This window comes from Ischnura elegans, chromosome 1 (assembly GCF_921293095.1).
Source record: "Ischnura elegans chromosome 1, ioIscEleg1.1, whole genome shotgun sequence".
NCBI classification, from domain to species: Eukaryota; Metazoa; Arthropoda; class Insecta; order Odonata; family Coenagrionidae; genus Ischnura; species Ischnura elegans.
This window is the reverse complement of record NC_060246.1, coordinates 72,400,593-72,425,650: the sequence shown is the minus strand read 5'-3', so window position 1 is coordinate 72,425,650 and position 25,058 is coordinate 72,400,593. Positions and strand designations below refer to the sequence as shown.

The following is a 25,058-nucleotide window of genomic DNA, read 5'->3' as shown; positions in this document are numbered from 1 at the left end:
ACTTTCACTTGTTTTGCTTTGCATGGTGGGATCGTGGGAATCGACTTGCGCGCTTGCGCCGTTTGCGCCCTCAGCGGTGCTCAGCGGAATCGCCTATCTACTTCGTTGTTTAAGTTTGGGGCCGACTGCTATACATACAATTTAAAAGATACTTGTGCCTCTTGTGTCAAATAAGTTCAAGATTACTTTTTTTGCTGGCTGTCCGTAAGAACTCTATAAAAATTTCGTGATTTTGAGAACATCAACCACTCATTTAATTGACTTGCTGCCCGGCTTTGGTTCGGACGGGTGAAGCATAATAATGGCGTACCGGAGTTCCAATGGCATGCAGCAGGGAATGGGTGAGTGCTCATTCGTTTTTATGGCACATTTTCGGCAAAAATGTCTTAATCGTTCCATTTATTTTCCGAGGATTTTGATCTCTTCTTTCACGAATTTGCGTCTGCTGGACTCTTCTATTAACGATAGCGTAATTCGGTATTGATTTAGTCTTTTTTCCTCGATGCCGACTACTCAAATGGGGTGGAAATCATGGAAATAATTCTGAATTCAAATGGTGGGCATTATAATGGTTGTGGTTTGTGTTATTTTAAAGTCGTCCCTGTTATTGGTATGTGAATGTGAACTACTGGAATTCGTGCTTGATTTTGTAGTATCTCGTGGTGGAAGATACTTAGAAAGGAGGAGCTATTCGAGTATCCATTTTCTTATTCTGATTTAATACATTCCTCTTTTTAATATTTTGCATTTGTCTTATACTGTGTAGCCCCTTTCTTGATTTATCTTTAACTGTGAACCATTGGATGCATGAGGAATACGGACTTATTTTTTTATCAAGATTCATTTTTTAATAAATGTTACCGTTTACTATTCATTGTGCTTTCTTATAAACGATATTTTCACTCAAAACGCTACATCTCGTGAGTATCAGCTATGCAGCATTATCTGTGCAAACCCATCTTCCAGTGGCTGAGAAAACATAAGTGCCATTGTTCTGAATTTGAGTTGCATCGCGTAAAGCTTTGAAGCATTAGTCGGCCGGCCACTTGTCCATGTTCAGTTTTTCCGAATTGCTGTGCCCTATGAAATTCTCTCTTAGTGTTGAGGTGGTTACAGTTCCCGGGTTCTCTTCAGGTTACCTAATTTCTCTCATCAATTCCCGTTTCTGAGAAACTAGGTCCTCTTTGAAAAATATGGAAATAGGGGCATACGCTGGGAACCCTAGAAGAAGGTATATCTTTTGTATGCTTGGAGAGACGTATGCTATTATGAAATATGTATCCAACCTACCATTTTGACTTATGACAATAATACCAGTAATATATCCGTACCTACTGCCGCTAGGTTTGATTAGAATGAAATACTCTATAGAAAATATCACAATCAAGCTATCGCCAACAATTGCTTGTCGGTGAAATGGTGATAGTTTTGTTTTTAATTTTTTTAGGTCTACCACCACTCTTGCAGAGGCCTCCTTCTATGACTGCTCCACCTCTTGGGGGGATGGCTAAGCGTCTAACATCATCAGAAGTAAGTCTCTTAGATTGTCACCTCAGTTTGCCAAGCCCTGTTTTAATTAGTTACAGATGAAATGAGTCCTTTGAGTGAAGCCTAGGTTAAGTTTCTCATATTACAAAGCAAATTTTTTAATAGTCAAGTAAGAGAAAATTGCATGAAATTTAACGCTCCCTTCAGTTAAATTGATTTTTATAGGTAATAGTGTTATATTAATCTACATTTTTTCCATTACCTTTCTCTGGGCTGAGATAGCTATGCACTAGCTGAGGAGCTGCTTTCTGGCATTGGCCTGTTTAATGATCAATATCTGTTGGGCAAAGTTTATCTCTGGGCATGCTAAAGGATTAATTCTTACGTGAAGAATATGTGGCTGTGGCAAAAATGATTGGTCATAATTCGTGCTAGTATGAATATAATTTATTCTGGAAGTATTTTATTCCTAGGATGAAGAATTCTTTTTGTTTGATTTTTGTAGAAATGTTACTAGTGGTGTTATACTTCCCTAGTGATGCAGATCCTCTGATAACTGAAGGACTGAATTTCATCCTAAATTTTATCTTTTAGTGTGCCTTCTATATCATTATGGATTTCTACCTGTTAACCATTATTTCCAAGATAGACATCTTCATGTATCCCTCTGAGTTTCATTCATGTTATTTGAAAGATTATGCATTCAAAATAAACAATTACGTATTTTGGGGATAGCTATACCTGATTCTGGACTGTGTAGTAAAAATTGCTCGATAGGAATCTCATGTTATTTGAAATAGTTTAATGCCACGTAAAGATCCACTAAATTGATTTAGTATTCAGTTGTCATATACAGTAACTTAAGTCGTGAATCATCTGTTATGATGTGCATAAAGTGGATGATGGACGTAGCCTGTACATTAATTCCTCAGCCATGACGCTGGGAATCATTAGAGATGATTGTTTGGTACAAAATTCCAAATTTTGACATTAGAAAACTAAATTTCTGGGAAGTTATTAATTGTGATTATACTCCGTATTATTTTATCTCTAAAAGATGTTTCTTAAGTCTTCTTTCCCATGGCCATTGTATTAATATCACTGAAGAAAATTTTCCCTAAGCATGTCCTTATCATTGAATCGCTTTGCCTCGGGCCTCTGTGCGATTGCATATCCGGTGATGTATTTTGTGTGTGGGTATTTCCCAGTATCAGGATTCTTTCACAGCATTTCAGCGCCAGTGCATCTGATGATGCTCCCTTGGGTGGAGGTATGCCTCCAATGCCTGTTCCCTCACCGGCAAACAAACCAGATGTGAATGTACCTGCTCGTGAAGGAGAGGAGCAAACAGAGAAAAAGGCCCCGTTTTGGAGCAAGAGGCCTTATTGTAAGCAGTTTATTTCTGTGCATTTTGATTTTTCTTGTTTCTTGCTAGAATAATACTTCTTTTTCCATTATTTTTTTTATATTTCCTGCATTGTTTTTTTTAGTTCGGTGCCAGCATGCATTTTTTTTTTTTTTCGGTTAATTTTTCTTACTTTGATGTCTGCCATAGAGAATACAAAACACGTTACTGTTGTAAATTTCCGCCAATTCAACCTATGGATTTGAAAAAGTAACTCAATGAATTGATTGAGCTAGATAAAACTAGAGATGTGCGAATAGTATCCTCGAATACTAGAAAGTGTTCGATATTCGAGGTATCGAATAATTATGCTAAAGGTACGCTCTCTAATACTTTGAATTTCGTGCCGTATACTGTCACACACTGTCGTTGGTAGCTGACTTGGAAAATTGTCAAGAACTCTAGTCGTTTAGGGCATGCAGCGCCGTTTTAGGCAAGTTGACGAACTACATCAAATTCGCGGATCAGAGCGGTGAGACGTGAGGAACCGAAAATGATTGGGTGAAAACATCCAAAAATCCCCGGTTTCCCCCACCAGGAGAACCTCAGTGCTGTAGGATAGCTACCTTAGGGCATTTCCCACGATCAGCTATCCCCCTCCATTCAGCACTCGTCTCACCCACTATCAGATTATAGAGTATCAGATGGGCGTGCCGCTGAAATGGCGTTTGGTAGATAAGAATGTATATATCAGACAGAAATCCATCGTAGCAGTGTAAATGCCGAGACGGCATGCAATCATTTTTCGCGAGGTGGTGTGTCCCCTTAGAATATTTGAAAGAGATGTTAGTTGAATCAACTATATGCCCAATTGTTTCCATAAAATTAAAATATTCCATTAATCAGCAAAATTCCTGTTCGAATCCTTAAAAGAAATCAAACTTACTCCCCATTATCTTGTGTTTCCTGCTGCATAGGCAACTGAGTCAAACATTCCCGCATTCATAGTTTATATTATTTGAGGTATGCGAATATTCGAGCAATGATTTAATATTCGATATTCGAGTCCACGAAATCTGCTATTAGACCCATCTCTAGATAAAAACCCATGAATTAACTCCATTGACTGTGCCCATGAGCATGCATTTGCCATGTTGCAAGTGCTATCTTGGCACACATTGTAATTTACCAATGAAGCTACTTTGGCTTCATGGGTTTAATTCATAATTACATATTTTTATATCTTAAGAAGTCAACTTGCACAGTGCTGAATTAACAAAAAAGCAGTTGCTTGGAAGTCCCGAGAGTTTCTTCTTTCCTTTCTAGAAGTTTTTTGTGTACCCTTTTGAACAGCCCAGCTGCTCATGCTGCACACAGGCAATGGGAACGGAAGTTTTTTTTTTTTAAATCGGGGTTTCAAGCCTGCATCAAAGCGAATAGTGTAGTAAGTTGTAGGTACTACAGCACTATTTTTTTCCTGATTATTTTTGAATAATGAAATCTGATAACCTGGAGTTTTTCCATATAAGGTGGCAACTGACATATAAATGAATTCACATAGTCGACGCCTTAGGTCAATTAACCCAAACAGCATTCATGAGTGGAATCAAGACATGCACAAGCCAACATGCACGGTTGATGGCTGGAATGAAATCTTAGCAAATAAACAGCAGTAAATTTCTTGCCAAAGACATCTCAGTATCCCCATGTCATAGTTGTGGAAGGAGTTAAAATAGAGGAATAAGATGAAGTCAAATATTTCGGAGTTAAAATAACTTAAGGTCTATAATGAGGAATACATATTAGAATTATTTTTGGCAGTGTTATGAAGAAGCTGGGATTTGTCAGGGTATAATGGGAAGCCTTTTTAAATGAAAAAGTGGAAGAGAGGTGTTACTTAGTACTCGTCAGGCCGCACCACAAATTTGCAGCAAACATATGGGATCCAGCACAGATAGATAAATACAATGCAGGATAACATGAAGAAAACTGTTGATCCGTTGAAAAGGCCATGCCAAATGCATGGAGAATTTGAAAATACAGTTTTTGAGATTGTGAACTTCACCCTTAGTCCCCAGGAGCAAGTAGTAATCCGTTATACCAACAGGGGCAAAACACTGTACAACAGAACTATTAACATGTTCAGTGCCACTTCGGTCATAATGACCGAAACATGTGCAAGGTGTGATCAAAAAAACGTGCTTTTGCGTCCGCTTTTATTTTTATCAAGATCGCCGAAAACTTCGAAAGATCATGAAATCATGCACAGATAACCCGCAACCCGAATAAACCACAACCATGTAATTGGGAGTCTGCTGTATATTTATTTACTCTCAACTCCATACCAGAAATAACATGATAGTGGTCCATATGTCTTAATAATTCACAGATTAAATATGCACACTCAAGGTTTTGGCCTGCTGTGTGTGATATTATTAAATGAGTGATAGAATCCTAATATGATTTATTCTTAGTGAGCAACGGCAGTTTTTCCTCTGTGACCTAGTTACATGAGCAAATTATAACAAGATTTGAAGACATAACATTTTCATATCTGCACATCTTGCGAGAAATGAAGGCATGAAAATTTTTCACGGTGGCAATCACGAATTAATGCTAAAGTGTTGCCTCTCTCTGCATGCAGCAGGATATCTACACTTTTCGATGCCTGGCCTAAGTGTTTCAACTTATGGGCAAGGTCTCCGAGAGCATTTTCTTTGTGAGTCAAGGACTTAGTGTACTTAATACCTTTTATTCTAGTGCATAAGTTCTTATTGAAGAACACACGGGGAACATTCAAATTGAGCTTTCACATGCATTTTCTATTTCTTTAGGTTAGGATTCTATTTGCTGGACGTATATTTTACTGGGCCAAATAAGAACAGATATCTATGAGAATGATATGGAGAACATCATCGTAAAACCTCCCAATGTTTCTCAGTCAAACAGAAGTGAAGAAATTAGAGAGATGAAATAGGCTATGGTATAAAATGTTTCATCTTATAAAAAAAGATTTGAAATTATGAAGAGAAATTTTCCAAAGTATAGTTTTCCTGCTGGATATCGGCATTTGAATGGACAGTGTAAACATCAAGAATCTTTATGAAGGAATATAATATCTCTAATGGTCAGAAATCAGTCATAAACCTATTACAGTGGAACCTCGTTACAGCGAGTACGGGCTATAGCGACACTCCCGCTATAACGAGAGATAGCCGATGCACCGTCAATTGACCCTACAATAAGCGTGTTAAAAAATTCGTTTTTACGAGACCCTTTTGGTGTTGGCTCTCGCCATAGCGAGGGTTTCACCGCCGGAAGACTTTCATCAAGACTCCTTAACCTCTGTAATTGCTAGCGATCTGTTAGAAATGAAGTTAATGGAGTGCTCAGTCTCAAATTTATGTGGTAAACTGTCGTTCGATAAATAAGTAGTTAATTTTGGTGAAAATATTGTGGCATTAGCATTCACGAATGCTTAATCTTCTTTTGTTCCTCGGGCGGCAGAAAGCAGTCGGCAGCATACCCGCACGTCCGTGAGTTGCGTGAATAGAAAGCATTTGATGGCAGTCACCATGGCCTAAAAAACAACAAACACGTCTAAGCGAGAAAATAAAAATAAAGGAGTTATATGAGTGTCGAAATTAAATTTATCTTCCTATTCGCTCTGCAAAATTAAAAAAAACAAAAGCGCCCAAGGAATGCAGACGATGAAGAGTTATAAGGAGCTTTGTTCGGGTGGTTTTGCCCATTCAAATCTGCGGGAACTTCTGAGAAAGGGGCTACGCCCAAGCCTGAAGCGGAGTATTTTAGGGATAGATTGCGAATCGAGAATTTTAAGAGTGCGGAAGGTTGATTATACTAATGCGAAGCACCAAAAAGTTTTCTCCCCTCACAACTCCCCTGGTGATGCCTGCGGTGTAAACCTGAAGTCGTGGAAGAGAGGACTCCGATCATAAGTATCTTTAGAAGTATTCCCCGCGTCATATAACATAGACGAAACGGAACTTTTTTTTTATATACAACTCCCCGACAAAACCCTTGCAGTATGAGGTATTACTTGCAATGATGCCTCTAAAGGTAGGTAGTGCGCCTTAGCGATGATGTAGGATGTACGAAGCAATGATACTCAGCGTGAATTGTCCGGATGGACGTATTTATTCTCCGTTGCGAATGTACAAGGGTGAACTATTCGGGTCATTGGTCGGAGTCGTACTGGCGCTCTCTTTTGTTACGTAGGTAGCCGAACATCCCCTGGTGGCCGCTGGAAGAACTCACAGAACAACTAACTCTCGTTTGCAGTGCCGTGGTAAACTCGGTGTATCATTTCAAATACGTCGCGAGCGTAACACTCAAAAAGAAACTTTTTTTCAACAACGGTAATTTTAATCACGTCATTTTTCAAGCTTAGCAAACTTTTTACCGTAGATGATGAAGATATTACATTATCTGATAGAAAAAGTCTTCCAAGGCGGGAACGTTATACAACCTTCCACCGGTAGAAACAAATGTAATGCGTTATTTCACTTCACTGCCGGTTAACGTACAGAAACAATAAACATACACCGATGGAAACCTTTGAGGCATTAAATAACCGCGATACTGTTTTGTCAGTTAATTTTTGAATTTTCAGTGGAAAATACCAAAATAATAGAATGATCACGTAAATGAACTAATTAAATGCATAGAAAAATGACTTCGTCGGTTGTGCATTAGCATAATGATTGACGAAACAATGCTTTCCATGATTTTTATTCAGTGCGGCGCTTATAAATGGTTTGAATAGTTAGTCGTTGTTTGAGTAAGGAAATTTAGTGATGCAAAAAACATCGCCTTTCGTCTGGATTTATGCTTACGTTTATCGGATAGATGTTTATCTGTCGCCGCACCACTCCTGTTCCTGTATATCTGTCCGCAACAGGTATATTGGCTATTATTTGCTCCACCTCCGGTAAAGCGACAATTCGCTATAGTGAGTGTTTATTAGTGCACCGTGGGGTGTCGTTATATCGAGGTTGCACTGTACATACTTGGTTGTGCTTAATAATCGCTACATTGTGTATTATACCAGACTTCTCTAAGGATGCCCCCAATTCACATAAATGGATTCTGCTAGCATGTGTTGGGCACCACTTGTTTTTTTGCTATAACTTAATTCTGTTGTCTTTTGACTCTTTAAGGTTTATAGGTTGTAGAAATTGTAATTAGAAGGATCAGTGCCATGTTAAAACTTAAAACTCAAGAGTTGTTGCTGTAGATTTTTAGCACGGCTTTTAATTTTTATCCTAATATGTTTCATGTTTTTTTCTTTCAGTTAAGGTTCCAAATAAGTTGAAGAAGAAGCGTCAGAATGCCCGCTTAAAAAAGATACTTCAACCAAAAAATGCTACCATGGTTCTTCATGAAATAAGACCAGGTGTTAAGTACTCATTCCATGAGCAGTACAGTAAGCTGTCTCCTCATCTTATCATCAGTTCTGTGGAGGTAAATCCAGTATTTATGAAACAGCTTGTTGCTCAAATTCTTAGTTGTGATCTTCAGATCTTAATAACTGCATTAAAATATTTTCTGGTATATTTTTAATAGCTTTTTGGGAAAAGATGTTTATTTGAAACTTATATTCCATATATCTATTCTCTAATAATAAATTTCACATGTTTTCATTAGTGAAAGAAATTGGCAGTGTTTAAACTGGAGACAATTCAACAATCTTGTGTCTTATAATTGAAATGGTTAAAGCTGCGTCCCTATTCGTTAGCCATTGAGGTGCAGCTGACCTTAAGGGAGCATGAAATGGGGCATCATAATGCAGGTGTTGTCATCTGCTGGGCACTAGTCAATAAAAAAATTGGAATGATTTGAAATAATGATGAACAAAACCCATCACATTCCACATTGTTAATGTGTGCTAATGGTATTGAGTTTCATGTGTCAGAAAAGAGCATTTTCTCATGCTTTTAGTATATTAGGCAACCTTTTTGTTTTAGTATTAAAAAATTAGGGGTTAAGACTCTCATCAATACAAACAATGTTATTACGAAGTTCTCATTTTTACAAAGCAAATCGTTGGTACTGACAAAAAGGATAATCCAATCTATAGTAAAAGAAACATTATTTAGAAATTCCAAACCTCAGTTCCGACCCCGGAGGTTTTAAAGTGAACTTTATTAGTTGAAAATTTCCACAGTTAAGCGAAGGCATTTACACTTACTAACAGCATTTTTAAAGGTGGATATACACTACGCTACGTCATAACCATTGCGCTACATTTATGTTCTCCTAGTGCCCAGTGCCCAAGAGCGTCAATTATAGTTCTTTCTTCAGTAGGAGATGCTTCTCAATATGCATGGAACATGATATAGTAAGCTTCATTCCGGTGGAATCATATTGACTTCCTACGCACATTCGATTTACAAACTTTCAGACGTATGAACATTCAAAAAATTCAAGCATGCCCGAAATTTCAAATATGGCACCTTTGGAGTTGGCTGATGCATCACAGTGTGGCCTGAAGGAACTTGTACTTTGGGTACAATCTGAAAAAGGTATCAATTAAATCCATGGTGAAGTCTGTAATTGATCAGCATTTTGCCCATTTTCGATTAACGTCATGTCATTTATCGTCACATTTTTCAGGAACGGTAAGTGACGTTAAACGAGGACTCACTGTACATCGTAATGGAGGGGACCAAAATTTGGGCAATTTGATGTATGGAGGTTCACTATAGAGAGGTTTTAGTGGTAGGCACCATTTTTTCATATCCTTGGGAAATGAAAGGTGCTACTGTCTTTTAAGCCATTATATTAATATATTTAAACATATAGGTATGCATAAGTGAACATATATTTACAATTTAATGATTACACAAAGGTAAAAGTAAATTGTTCAAGAGGCCTTTTTAGAAAATAAATTAGTTAATGGGTTTGCTTAAAAAAAATTTCAAACTCTTTCGAAATAATGTTTTCAATTCCAAGAGCACTTTTTAATGTCATTTTCACTATAAATAAATCACTAGCTGTTTTCGTTAATGCCTTTAGACCTAAGAAATAATTCACTGGTCTAAGGGTTGTAATTTACTAATAGTGTTCGGAGGAAAGAACAATAGTTTTATATTTCTCAACATAATTTCTTCATCCTCGTATTTAACTGCCTGAGTTTTTTTATTTGTGCAGCCTAGATATACAGTTTCTTCTGTTTTTCCTCGGTTGTTTAAAGTAGATGTGAGGGTGAATGATGGTATTCCAAAGGTCACTGCCTTCTGCCTGTCCTCGTTGATGGCTAGGAAAATTACTAATTATGTGGTACTGTCAAGCAGTCGCCTTCTTTTATTTCTCGAATCCATCATCAGCCTATGATTAATTAAGTAATTTTCATATTTTTTCATATTTTATGGCAAATAATTGAAAATACTCCTTATTATATCTTTTAGAATTGATTTATCATTCTTATAACATGTGACTTGTTAAAGATTATAAAAAAATTAATAAACACGTGACTACTGCAAATAACAGACAAAAAATTGAGCGTAATTTTGAAAATTTTTTTGAATTCCCTCTCTCCAAAATAAAATGCACGTACCGTTCCAAAGAAAAACTCTGTCGAGGGCACACAGAAATGCTAGGTCTGCGAAAGGATGTGATTTCCCGGTGAGAATGCTGGGCGAACTACTTCAGAATGCGGCGGCGACGGTAAAAAATTTCATTGCCCTACCGCATATCAGCTAATTAGCTGTCTCCTTCACCTAACACTGTCGCGCATGAATTGATGTTCGTTCAGTATTGCTAGAAATTGACGTCCCGGACTCCCGATGGAAGAGTCAGATTTCGCGGCATAAATACGCAGGCAAGACATATGACTGTTGCTAAGCACAATAAATTTTAAACTACGATCATTCACGAAAGCATCGAAAAAATTACCAAGGCGGTAGTAAGAAAGTGCTACACCGGGAAATATGGGAATAAAATAATTGCGAAACTTTATTTGATTTATTTCAAGTCGCGGAAAATTCATGAAATATTTTCATTTTAGACACTGAAGTAGCAATGCGGTCGAGTAATTCTCTCCATGGATGGGAGTGAAGTTAGTAGAAATATTTCCGTCAGCAAGTGATTATAGGCTGCGCTGGTCGCCTCTTTTATTAACTGAACATAGTATGTAGGCACTTACAAGAAAATAAAGCCATCAGTAAAAGAAAGTGAGTGCTATCGCGTGATTTTGACCATGATTCGAGAGAAGACGATGTGTTCTGTCTTCATTTACCATCACTTAATATGATTAGGATAGTTGGATGCCCTAACTAATGGTTAACGTGAAAATTATTAAAGGTGTATAAGAAAAAATAAGTGTGAAACATTTATCGCTGAAAATGTCATTCCGTGTAGGTAATTGCGGCTGCATTTATGGTCTCTATAGTTGTCTTGGTACGATTTGCGGAGGTAGTTAGGCCGTCCCGGGGCTGTCTTGTTGGTACGATATATGGAGGTTTTACGAGATAAAGAGGTTCACTATATAGAGGTTTGCCTATAAATTTACATGTAAATCTGACGGGACCAGAGTGTTGGTACGAAGTATGGAGGTTTATGATGTAAAGAGGTTCACTACATAGAGGTTTTACTGTATATGTGAATTTGAAAACGGGTGATTTTTAAAGTCTTAATAAGGGGTAACACACTCTAATTCTTGAACGTAAGGGAAATGTACCCGAAGTCTGGTCTTTGCCGGCCAAATTTTTGCCTGATGCCAAAAAAATTGTTTTTTTTCCGGTTTTTGTTGCAAAGCTATCTGGCAACAAACTTGGGTATGCATAATTTATATTATTATACACAGAATTGTGGGAGAAAACTGGTTCAAATAAGGATGAGTTTAATGTTGAAAAGAATTTTTTTGTGTGTAGATACCTTAATTGTTCGCCTTACTAAATTCAGTTAAAATAACATGGTGAAATGTCTTTTCCATCATTTCAAAAAAGTCTATTTAATTTTCTTCCTTTTTTGTACCAAACAGTTTGGAAAAAGGTGTTCTCTGCTTTATTTTTTAATTTTGACTTTCACCTTTAACTCTTGATTTGTGTATGGGGCATGATAGAGATGAAGAGGAAGTTGTTCTTCTTCGCTCTTTAAAGAAATGTTAATGTTTTTGTCCTTTTGTTGAATGGTACAGCTAAGTTGTTTTTCACAATGCTGTGAGTTCTCAATTATGGTTCCTCTAGGATATTAATTGTCTTTAATTTTTTTATTTAGGTTGATGGAAAGACCTACTTGGGCAAGGGGCTCTCAAGGGCCTATGCAAAAATGAATGCTGCTGAAACAGTTCTAAAAAATATGTTGTTGCAAAAATTATATAAGACCAACTACTCATCAAAAGTCAGTGACAGTGATGAGCCTAAACCTAAATCAGAGCCAGAAAGTATGGAAGCTGACACTGATACATCGGAGGCTACAGATGGTGATGATGACTTCCCATGGGGTAGTCTAGCCTCTTTTGCTTTGTACAAATTGTTCTCTGAGTGGGAGACCCAACCATCTGAGTCTGTAACCCCTGGGGCACAACCGGAAGAAATGATAACTGATGCATTAGCTGGACCGCCAAAAGAAGTTGTTTCCAAGGTATGTGTAAAATGGCCATTAAGGCTAGTTATGGGACCTTTGATTTAATGGGTTGCATAGTCCCATATCCAGCATCCTACTCTGTTTCAACGAGATGATTCATGTACTGGCAACTCTCAAATATCCATGCCTATGATTTTGGCCAGAACAGGGTCGTTTTACTTAGTCAGGGTTCCCCCTCAACCGTGAAAAAACCTGGAAATAGCCGTGAAATTCGTTGTAAAATCTTAAAAACCTCTCACACTTGATTGTAGATCTACGATTGACTGATCAAAAGAAAACTTGATTTGTCGATCATATTTCAAGGTAAGTCCCTCGCAGACTCTCTCCACGCATTTATCTGCACACGTGTATTCGAAGCGCAATTATTGGTTCATGTGCCATGACGACACACAGACCTTAGAGCTGTGATTGGAGGACCTTTAACCATAATGATCATTAACCCTGGCGAGAAATCAGACGCCTTTTCACTTCCCTGCCACCCTCCATTTTCCCACTCACAACCTTTAGCCGACCCTAAATTTTGCTAACGATAGGCAACGTCATAAGAGCTCTTTCATTGCTGCGTTTGCATTCTCGGCGTTTGTCGCGTTTGCTATGTATTTTTAGTTAACGTGCGGCCGGTGATTGCTATGTGATCAATATTTCTTCCTAAAATGGCTCATCAATAGACTGTGAATTTGACGCAATTTAGACCGTGAAAACCTGGAAAAAACCGTGAATTTTATAATTTAGTTTGAGTGGGAACCCTGTTAGTGTTGATTATGTATGTGATGCATAATGTTCATACCTATTAAGATGCATAAAAAATTTTTAGGTTGAAGTTATTGTGGCCTTCAGAGTATTCCTCGAAATTCTAAGCTCAGGGAGAGAAAAGGAGCCTGGATAATTGGGAGGCACATAATCAAGTGTTTATGCAATGCAAAACCACACATCTGTTGCTGCATGTTGTTCGATGTGTAGCGGCATGATCGCAGATGTGGGATCGGTGAGAGGGTCAAAATACAGTGCAATGGCCGAAACCATTTTCCAGATGCCGCACCAAACTCGTGGCTGTGGTAGCCGGCAATCAAATCATGCAATCTGTGATGTTCAAGAGCAGTTAACATAGAGCTCTGGCACACGGCCTTGGTGAGCACTGGACACTGTTTGCAATTGATGACAGGTTCAGAGGTTCATCACCTTAAAGAGATATCTGTCGTAACGCTGAGCTTATAGTATGGAAGGAACTTAATAGCCTCTATGTATCCGACTTTTTTTTTCATGAATAACATAAGCCGTTTGGTAGTACAAACAATGTTACTCACTATTACCCGATTCTTCCAACATGCCATACTCGCTTCACCAGAATGCCACAGTACATGGGTTTCTACCTTGAAAATTTATTTTCCTTACAAAGTCCTTGTCAGTAGTATCATAGAAAGATGGTGGAAGAGAAGTCTGCAGTAAGTGTTTGGATATGGAATATTAGGTCAATGATGTGGGTGGGTATGCATAGGAATATCAAAATGGAAAGAAGAGAAAGACATGTTAAGCAAAATCGGACGGTGAGAACTGCGGGAGGGATAAGTTTAGGGTGCTGTACTATGGTGAGATGAAATTCTCAAGGTGTAGCTTTAGTATTAAATGGGAGACGGGGAAGGAGTGTATGGATATCCAATGATTAAGTGATTGAATTCTGGTGGTGGAAATACATATAATCATGACCCAATAATCTTGTTTTGGCTCAGGATTAAATGATACTAGTAACCACAGGAAGGAGAAAGAAGGTAGGATATATAAATAGCCAGAGGAGAATCAATTCATTGATCTAGCATTAGAAGAGTAAAGTAGTGAATAGGGATTAAAACATGGAAGTTGGGTGAAGGGAGGGTTGGAATTTGGATTCGGAATGTTTTCCCAATCCGAATTCCCTGAATTAATATCCAACCCTCCTTCCACCCTAGTGCCATGTGGTAACCAGGGAAATTTGGAGAAAGTGATAGTTTTATGAGAGAAACAGGGTATTTTAAACAAACCCAAGGCTCAAGCTTGTCTATAGGTGCATCAGTGCTTTTTGAGAAAACAATTCGGTATTCCTGATACCATACTAACATTAAATTTTTTTCATTGAGAACCTCTTCTGGTCATTTTTTAATAAAATAGTTCTCACTCCAGCAGTGAAATATTTCAGCCATGTATGTTAGTCCTAATTTGCTAATGTATGCTTATTAATATATTTTCAGAATGTAACTGCAGCTCCAAAAGCCACTGCTGCACCAATGAAAAAAGTTCCAGACAATCCCACTGAGCGACATCCTGTAATGCTCCTTCATCAGCTTAGGCCTGGTACACAGTTTGAAGAAGTTTCATCGACTGGTCCACCCGGAGATGTGACATTCACGATGAAAGTTGTCATTGACGATAAAACTTTTACTGGTGTTGGTAAGTTTTAAATTTTTTCTTATATTTGGCTAAAAGGGTTGTTTATCATTCAGTATTCAGTTTTGTATGCTTGGTAAGAATTTTGTAAGTCAAGCAATTGAGAAGTTGGTCTGGAACTTCCCATGCTCAACATCAATTCAGCATTGATTCTACAAACTCCCACTTTATGTATCTATAATATCTTCATATTTGTATTTCTTACACATTCATTACTGCGATGGTCTTGCAGCATGATTCTTCGTTACAGGCATCCCCCGAGTTACGTATGCCTCGACTTACGTAAATCCGTACTTACGTAAGTGATAACCGTACTTCAAGTGATTACGTTAATTTTCGAATGCAAGCGCGTTGAAGTAGATATTCGCTCGTATACTCAATGGCAGAAAAAATTTCGAATAGTTATCGAGTTTTTTACGTGCTAAACAAAACAAAGTAACCCATTTTTAGCATTCCTCGAAGGAATTTTCATTAATTTCTGTAGAAAATCGCTTATAAACCCCAACTCAATAAATAACATGAAAATTAAGTGATGGAAGTGGTTGCGCCCACTTCTGTACGATACAGCTTGTCACGCAGCGTACACACCCAAACTCCGACTTTCAAATATTTAAAAATTGTATACTTAAGCTTGGACATTTCCATCTGTGGAAATAAAAGAAAACAAAGTTCGAGCCGAAATCTTTTTGCGGAAAGGAATTGGTTAGTACCCGCGTAAAGGCATTGAAATTTTTGGCAAAGAACGATACGAAAAAGTGAAGAAAAAGTTGACAGACGATATTAATTGCGTACTTGTTTACATATTTCTGGCGATTGGGTTGCCGTATTGTATTTTGCAAAGATTTTATTAAGCTGCATTTTCTCGTTCTCTCAAATTGTGTGCCAATATAAATGAATACTGCATCATTGAAAGCTTTTCCCCACTAACTTTGTTGCAAGTTAATGACGAAGTTAGCTGAATAAAAGCTCACTTTTAATTAGCTTCATGCATTGGAAATACTCTTCTATGTTTCCAGCGAAGTAAATATTCAAATGATGATACTTTCACGTCATTTTATTGAGATGTGAGAATATGAAAGTATGTTTGCGTGCGTGAAAGATTACTGTGGCAATGAAACCGCCAGATTCATCAATCTACGTAATATATAAAAGGCAGAGGATATAATGATTATATGTAATAACGTAAGAATACGCGGAAGAGTTAATGAATATCGCAGTGAATTGAATGAAACTCCACCGAGAACGTACCGCAAACTTCTCCGCTGAGAATTTCACCGCACCGATCGAAATCTCTGGAGCACTAATGCAAATGTTCGACTTACGTAAATTTCGACTTACGCAGAGTCTGCCGGAACGCATCCCTTACGTAACTCGGGGGATGCCTGTATTTGCCAGATTTAGGAAGGATTGGCCTAGTTCACATAGACTCTCATTATTACGAAGTTCTCAGGACTGGAAAACGGGAGGTTCGTAATAACGAAGTTCATATGAACGTTTCTTTTAGGAATCGTCAAAAAAAGTACATAATTTACACGATTAAATTATGTGCAAATATATGAAAACAATACAATTCGTTTCAGTTTCTCAATAGAAGAATGCGGCATAACACAATCGAGGGTTGATATCTTTCCGATTACAGTGAGTCCTCAATATTCGAACTAGATGCGTTCCGAGACCGTGTTCGTAAGTTGATAAACATATAGTCTGGGGTCTAGTTTGGGAGAGGGTGAAGGTTGCCAGGTAAAGAAGCGAAACGCCTACATCACAACAAATAAAAGGGTTCCGTGAAAAAAGGAGCCAGAAGGGACAACAAGTGTGAAGGACCCAAAGAAAGATACTCTTGTTTTGGAGATTCAAAGAAAAGGCTTGTTTTGATGGTTCAGGCACATTTAGCTGCTTCATCTGCATGTGACGTTGTATGACTATGGGAGGGTGTGAAGTGCGTTTTGGGGGCAGTGATTTGCAGCAAACCGTGCTGGAGTCCTCCGGTCCTTCTTTTGCACTGTCATCGGACAGCTCTTGCTGGCCCGACTGTATGCAAGGCATCGAGGAGTACCATTATCCTGCAGAATGCAACACTCCATCACTATTTTGCACTAAATGAAAATTGTGACGAATTGATCTCGATGGCTGGCTTGACGCAGCCGGAGCTGAAAAAAATCGCTCTCCTCGGTAAGGTAGAACGGGCAAAACGCTGAACATTTCCTAACTTTACCAGCTTTAATGATTCTTTGTTCAGATTATACCCAAAGTGCAATTTCCTCTATGCCACACCGTGTCACATTGTCCAAATCATAAGGTGCCACATTCGAAATTTTAAATTTTTGAATGCTCGCATCACTGAAAGTTCGTAAACCAAATTGCGTAGGAAGAGGACTAACTGTACGTCCAATTAATGAGCGGTTGTGAGTGGGTAACTATGATTCCACAGGAATGAAGCTTATTATATTATTTTGCATGTATACTGGAGAAAGAACCGTAATTGGCGCTCTTGGACATATTACACGAGAACTTAAACGTGGCACAATTATTAGAAACTTAGCGTAGTGTAAATCCACCCAAATGCCGTTGCTTATTTGTGGAACTTCGTAATAAAGTTCATTTTGTAATTGCCGGGACCGGGACTGAGGCTCGTAATTTTGTAATAACAAAAATTTCATGATAATTTTTTTACTATAGATTAGATAGGTCTTTTCATCGGGACCAACCATTTGTTTCGTAATAACGAGAACTTCTAACGTTGTTCGTATTGAAGAGTCTGCTGTAACCTGCAATTTACAGTAGAAAATCAATAATTCTGAATGCTTAGCAACAGTTTCATTCTAGATAATTGATATTTTCAGTGAACCGATCAGTTACATGGATGAAGGCTACACTGCAAAATGATGTTTTTTCCCTTCCAATTCTTCTAGGAATGTGTGTTCGCATAAGCGGAAATGATGCAAATTACTGTTCAACGAATGAGAAAAATTTAATCAACTTCATAAAATTTAATACTCATAATTAAAAAAGATTCAAATATTGGTAAATGTTCATCCATAAATCACGAAGGTAGTAGATGTATCATGAAAGTAATATTGGTGAGACCTCCTGTAAATGGAAGCTAAATGGCACAACAATCTGACTTGAACATTAATATTTCTTATCTTCATATTTTCAGCATGCACCTGTCGCAAATTTCTTGTTATTTTCATGACTGTTGACATAAACTTATCAGTGATTATCAAATCCTCTGATAATCCCTCTTCAAATACATTAATATTTTGCAGAAGAAAATGGAAAATGAGTTTACTAACTCTCACATGATTAGTGTTAAGACTACAATACAATCATGTAGGTGTATTTTCAGCAATGCAACTTTTCAAAATAGAAATTCTGGAAAACTCCAAAAAACCTTCCATTGTTTAGATCATTCTGCCATTTAGATTTTCATTTATTGGATCTTTTTAAAATTCATTTTCTGTTTCAGCATTACTGAGCATTTATTTTAACGGTTTGGTCACGGATTGGAGATTCCACACTTTTTGCAGATCATTTGTTGGCCTTAAGTTAAAATTACTTTATTTGAGATACTAACTATGTGTTAATAAGTTGTTTACCAATTCTTGCTGAATTTTTATTCTCTGACTTTTAAATTGGCTTTTTGCCATTACATTGAGACTGTCAGTGAAAGAATTGGAAGCTCATTGAGGTGGGGTTGGGTGGTTGTATTATCATGTGAAACAATAGTGGTGGCTTTTCTCTACATTCAGTGATTGTGCTAACATTGTATAATTTTAATTGCTTTGATCAGAAAGCAAGGTTTTTTCATGATAAAGATTAATATTCTTTTTACTCAACTGTAAAGCGTATCTATGTCATATTTAAATTGTCGTCATGACTTTGCATAGTACAGTAGAATTTCTTTAGTACGATTTTGAAGGGACCACAAAAAATGAACGTGCTATCCAGAAAAAAGTTGTAACCAGGGTGGTAAATAATGGAAATTGGGGTAATTGCAATCCGTGGAAAAGTCATCATAGCTACAATTACTGTCCATAGTTATTGTAGGATTGTTTTCACATTTAAATCAAGAAAATTAGCACTAAACTGTCATAAAAATACCATGTGAACGTAAATCACAATGTTTTCATAGATTTCCCAGGGACACATAAAAATGCCTTCATTCTTCCATGGTTTTGTTGTATATCTTTTAAGAGGACAAGTTTAGCAAGGTCATTTCTTATTTCTCAGAGATTACTTGTAGAAAATGATGACAACCCTGACTATATCAATTGGATGTTTTCATTAAAAAAATCATAAAAATTGTGCAACATTTTTTTTTTACCATAAATCCCGGCATCAGCCGTACACATTCGTTCTCGGAATGAACCCATATCGATTGATATATCGATATTGAAATGATGATTAATAACATGTTTAAAGATTATTATTAGCAGATTTTATCGTCTACAGTTAAAATTCTCTTTTAAAAAATTTGTTCTATGTAGTCCGCTTTCCATTTCTTGTACCGAGATCAAGTATTCTTGTGTTAAGTTTCGCGGGGAGATCCAAAGCATCGTCTGCTTCCACAACTCTTGTCAAGGAATGATGCTCATACTCCTCGCATTGAGAAATGCATTTTGGATGCATCATCGTCGTAGAAAGAAAGAGTTGGGATGAATGTAAGAAGGTCAATGGTTGATAATAATTAAGTGACTAATGAATTCGGAGGTTTACTCTCTCGGAAGATACTAGGAAAAAACTTGCGGGTTCCTTCATAGCAAGTAATTGAGCCTACTAACCAGGAAAGTGCCACTATTTAAAGTGTATTCACTCGGATGGGACCGGCAGAAATCACCGTGCTAAGGAGAAACGTACAAACCAAGTTCCACAGTATACGTCGTGCAAGCAGTAATTAGGATTTGTCAACAAAGTAATGATTTCAAGATGAGCTTCTTTTTAATTTTTTCTTTGGTTGCTGATTTCTAAATTTTTACTCTAGATATTGTTTGAATATGATAACCATTTCATTCCCACTTATACATATGCCTAGCAAGGAGTGGATTCAAAAGAAATGAGAGTTGTGTGGGTTGTGGATTTTTAGCTATCAAGGAAAATTAGGTGAATATACTCCCGTTAGGTGAAAAGTATTAAGTCCGTATGACACTTCCCAATTTATTGGCCAATCCATTGGATATTGGATTGTGGTTCACCTGACACGCCAATTTCTAATCCAATATCTTTTTCACAATATTGGACACAATTTCTCGCCCAATTTTGAATATAGAACAGGTTCTATATTCTCGCGGCCAATCATCACTCAGAAGTCAGTTTTGTTGTCTCCTAGTGGCCAAAACAAGAAGATCTTTGCAAAATATCCTGTTTGGCTGTAAAACTTTGTTTTGTTCGGAGAATTCGCTTGAAATTCCCAAAATGTGGACGAAAGATTTTTTTTTATAATTACAGTAGAACCCCGTATTTGCGTTATCGGAATTTACGTTTTCCCGCAAATTGCAAGTTTTTTTCTGGGTCCCGTCATATTTCCTATCTCTCCAATGTAAATAGAACCCTGTATTTACGCCGTGTTTTTTTCGTTTTCCCGCCATGTGCATCGCGACGTGCCGACTAAAAAAAATATTTGCGTTCTAAAACAATTAATCGTGCATATTAGCCCATAAAAACTGTCTTTTGGCTTCCTTTCGCGCATTTTTATTTAAAAATCTAAGAGAGAGAGACGTAATGAGAACTATTTTCGGGAAGAATTTGAATGTGGCGGGACAGAACGCCACTAACGTCGGAAAGTTGAACTACGTCATCTCGTTTTCTGTCAGCGGCGAAAAGATTCATGATATGAAAGTAGGTAGGTGTTTCGAGCAATCGAGCTATGTAATAGTTATAATGCAAGAACTCCTGAAGGAATGTTGACAATAATCATGTAGTCGATAATTTGATACGAAAGTTTAAAAGGAAACCAGACGTGATGAAACGTGATAAATGCCGGAACTATAAAACTTGACCGACAACTGGGATCATTTGCGCTGACTTCATTCAACAGTTGCGTAGCAATTATGGGTTAATTAAATACTTAAAAAAACTTATTTAAACTTGAATTATCCCATTCAAATAGCAGTTTATCGCAAACTATTGTAACTTTCAAAAATTATAAAGTCGCAAGACAGTTTGTACTACGCACTTGATCGCCGAGGAGTAGTTCAGATACTCGTGTGTTGCAGAGTTACCCTCAATTCGTACAGGAAATAGAATTTATCCGGCTTGAAAATGGAAATTCGAGGTGAAAAACGGACATTTTTATTTGACGAGAAAATGAAAATTTTAGAGCTAGTCGATTCCCACACCGGAACCCGCATCGATTCAAACGCTGGCGAAGCAACTCGAATGTTGGGACTGGCAATCCGATCGGATTCCCAGTCTCAACATTCAATACCGTGGTGAAAAATCGCGATGCCATTGTAAAATATACAAACCAGTGCGGCCATTTATCAAAAAAGAGAATATATGTGAAGAATTCCAGGTAAGAAGAAATAGAACGAATTCTAAAAGAGTAGTTTTTAGGTGCAAGATCATCAAATGTCCCTGCAAACGGTGTCATCTAAAGGCCTGTTTACATAGTACATTAACCCGTACAAGTTAATGTCTAAATTATGAACACGAAAATGCACCGTGTATTCACCCAACTTGCGCGTATGCATGAACAGAAAATAGAGCCTGTTCAAATTTGGTTCATGCATTCGTAGTCGGATTTAGGGGCAGGGGATGTGCCCCCCCGCCCAGATGCTTAAAAAATATGCAAGATTTTTAATACGGTCCGGTTATCATTGCGTTCCTTTTGTATAACGTGGTATCATTGTGCCCCCCCCCCCCCCCCTCCAGAACAAAATACTGGATACGGCATTGCTTGTGCCCCCCAGAAAGAAATCCTGGATCCGCCTGATGTTCATCATTACGCTCGCTTTGTTTTGTGTATTACTAAAGGAGGCTTAGTCATTTAACTCAATAAGAATAACTTTGCTATAAAAATAAAGAGAATTTTTTAAAGTCATCGTTATATCTTGTTTTTAATCTCAATTAAGACAAGATCTTTTGCCTGTCAGGCCCTCTGTGCCCTTCCCAGAAAAAAATCCTGGATCTGCCCCTACCTACATTCGTACATGTCCCGTTCCGGTCCACAAAAATCATTCATGCAAGCAGAAATTAACTTGTACGTGTTAATGTATCATGTAAACAGGCCCAAAGGCCCTTGAGAAAAAGTATTCCCCGCAAGATTGGGAATCGAAGATTCCACAGCATCTATAATGGTTGGTTGGATAGATTCAGAAATAGGTACACTCTTGTATATAAGATGGTGAGTGGTGAAAGCAAAGATGTTAACATAGAGACAGCAACTCAGTGGAAAGAATCTGAATATATTAGAGTTCTGGAAGGGTTACAGCCTAAAAGATGCTTTCAATGCAGACAAAACAGGATTAGTTTTCAATTTTTTGCTGCCAGCAAAATCACTGTGCTTCTGAGGGAAACAATGTTATGGAATAATGCTTAGTGAACAATTAAAAAATAAACATTTCAAAAGCCAGTATATGAATAAAAGTGAAAATTCTCTATTTCCCGCTATTTGCATTTTCCCGCAATTTACACTTTTTCTTGGGTCCCTAGAAAAGTGTAAATAAGGGGTTTTACTGTAATTGAAAAGAACAAGTCACACAAATGCTTATTCAAAGTAAAATCATCGAAATTCAATAGCGTTCTCTAGCAGGATATTGGGAGACTATTGTCACGTTACGTCATAAAATCTGGTTGATTTTTCACGTAAGTCCAGACAAGGGAAATACTCCAACCGACGGTCACATGCTGGATCAGGGTAAGACTCCACAAACAAGAAAAACAGCTCACAAGAAAAAGGTAGCCAAAAATAATTTACGAGTTATTACCGTACGATATCTATTCAAAGTAGAGTATTCAAAAAATCAGAAGTATTACAGAAAACAATGATAGTAAATTCATGATCCCAAAGGAAACATTACCAGCTAAATACCAGCAGAAAATTGCTCTAAAAATCTCATGCCTCACAAGACATGTGACTCCCAGCAGGTCACGACCAGAAAGAGGGCTTGCCTATGCAAGGCGAGACAGCATTTGAGGGGAGGGCTTCTTCCAGGGAGTGGAGGGGTAGCCAGGCGAATTCAACAACCGCCCACTGATGCGTCACTGCCCCTGCAGAAACGGCCGCTCCACAAAACACCATTCCCTGGTTTTGAGACAACAGCCAGCACCCAGAATTTTCCCCTCAACTTCTGGGTTGGAGACATCAGAGGAATCAGAGGGATAGTTCATTGGAACACATGGAGGGGAAGGAGATACTGGGGTGAGGTGTTGGAGGGAGAGAGAATTGTGATAGGACAATGGTAAAACTTCTCACTCCAAGTGCAATACTAAGGCCTTAGCACCGATTTCCCCTTGCTTGCCAAGGAGAAGTATTTCTCCGCAGTAGTCCTATATAAGTCTTGCATTGCAGGTAGGCTGGTTCGGAGGCTGTTTCGGAGGCTGTTTCCAGAGGCAGGGTTTCCAGAGGCAGGGTTTCCAGAGGCAGGGTTTTCAGAGACAGGATTTTCCAGAGACAGGATTTTGCGAGACAGGACATTTTGCTACAGGGCCCCTTTGCGCGAAAAATCCTTTGCGCGAAAAAACCTTAGCGCGAAAAGTTCTTGGCGGGAGAAGTTCTGCGGATAAGTTCGGAGGAAGTTCGAGGAATTTCTGGGGGGGGGGTACCAGAAATTTTTGGGGGGGGGGGGGGACACTAAAAAATGCCACACTATTATGGCCAGTATTGGTGTGAATATTTATGTGTATCATACGGCACGTAATGCCCAATATTATAAACAATATTGCATGCCGATTTATTGGCCAATAAATTGGACAGTGTCAGGCTTCAGGGCATTTTATATTTAAGCACAGGTGACTTGGGTGAACAATTAGGCAACCTCAAGGTGTAATTTACAGAGAAGTCGATGTAATCAATTTCTACTTGCGTTACAGTTATGATACTTTTCGAACTGTTCCAAGTTGTAAACTTCATTTAGCTATTCATTATATAGTCATTTCAGTTTTGAAACCAATCTCTATCCCAGCATCCTTAATCTTAATGTCCAGCACAAGCCACTTCTGCAGATTATATTACACTTATATTCCTTTGTTCTTTTAGGATACCTTTTGCTATTAATCCCAAGTTAACAAACTTTTTTCATCCGCTGCATTGTTTTATTGGAGAAAATGCTGCTGGCATAGGCTTACAAGGTACAGAGGGTGTAGTAAGGGTGCTGCATGTACTAATGGCAGAAATTCTGAAAATAGAGGCCTGTATTTCAATTAAGTAGGGAATGGAAGGGAGAGAAATTGTCCTTGTGCCAAGCTGAAGAACAGCTTTGGGAGAATAGTGACATATGTGTGATTAGTGAGTGAATTTTCTGTTCAAAGTAAACCTATGTTAAACAAATGACCTCCTATTATTACAATAATAAATTTCATCTGAAAATTATGCACTCATTGTCACCATTACTTTTCCATTAAAATGAATTTCTTATATTCCAGGTAAGAATAAAAAGGAAGCCAAAAAAGAGACTGCCAAAGCTGCATTAGCTGGTGCTTATGATATTAAGTATGATTGAGAAGTTTTTTAATGACATGGTTAAAGCAACCATGTATTTGATATCTGATCTTTTTTAACCAACTTGACTTCATGACTTTTATGTAAAATCATTTTATCTTTGATTGTAAAGGTGAAGAACCAAATAGGCTTAAGCTTATATAAGTTAATTTTGTTTTTAATTAGGAAGTATTTCCTAAACTGTTCATCTTATAATTCTAGTGAATGAATTTTAAAATTTTTCTTTTTTAAATTGATTTGTAAATTCCAAATTAGAAAACATGGGCAATTTTGGTATATTGTGCATATATAGAATTAACGTTGGTGACTAACGTAGCTGGTTAAAATGTTTCCAAACACTTTTCTTATTATCCTTCATAACCAATGCGAATCTCTCATACAATTTTCCAGTATTCAAAACCATTTGAGGTATACTGTAAGTGTTCTTATTTTAAATCCTGTGTATAATTGAACAACCTTCAATTCCTTATCAGAAGGAAGAAAAGATTTTATTGTATCTTGTGCGGTTTCTATTAGAATATATTTATACTCAACCAT

At 37.6% G+C, this 25,058-nt stretch overlaps 1 protein-coding gene across 1 annotated transcript; it reads left to right on the top strand.

The window, feature by feature from the left end:
* Window positions 1–53: 53 nt before the first annotated feature.
* Window positions 54–25,057, top strand: LOC124163369 (double-stranded RNA-specific editase 1-like). The gene is made up of 7 exons (XM_046540243.1): window positions 54–341; window positions 1,448–1,530; window positions 2,716–2,875; window positions 8,148–8,317; window positions 12,074–12,439; window positions 14,665–14,863; window positions 24,446–25,057. The coding sequence occupies exons 1-7, from the start codon at window positions 302–304 to the stop codon at window positions 24,520–24,522; spliced, it is 1,095 nt and encodes a 364-aa protein (XP_046396199.1). The 5' UTR covers window positions 54–301; the 3' UTR covers window positions 24,523–25,057.
* Window position 25,058: the final 1 nt, after the last annotated feature.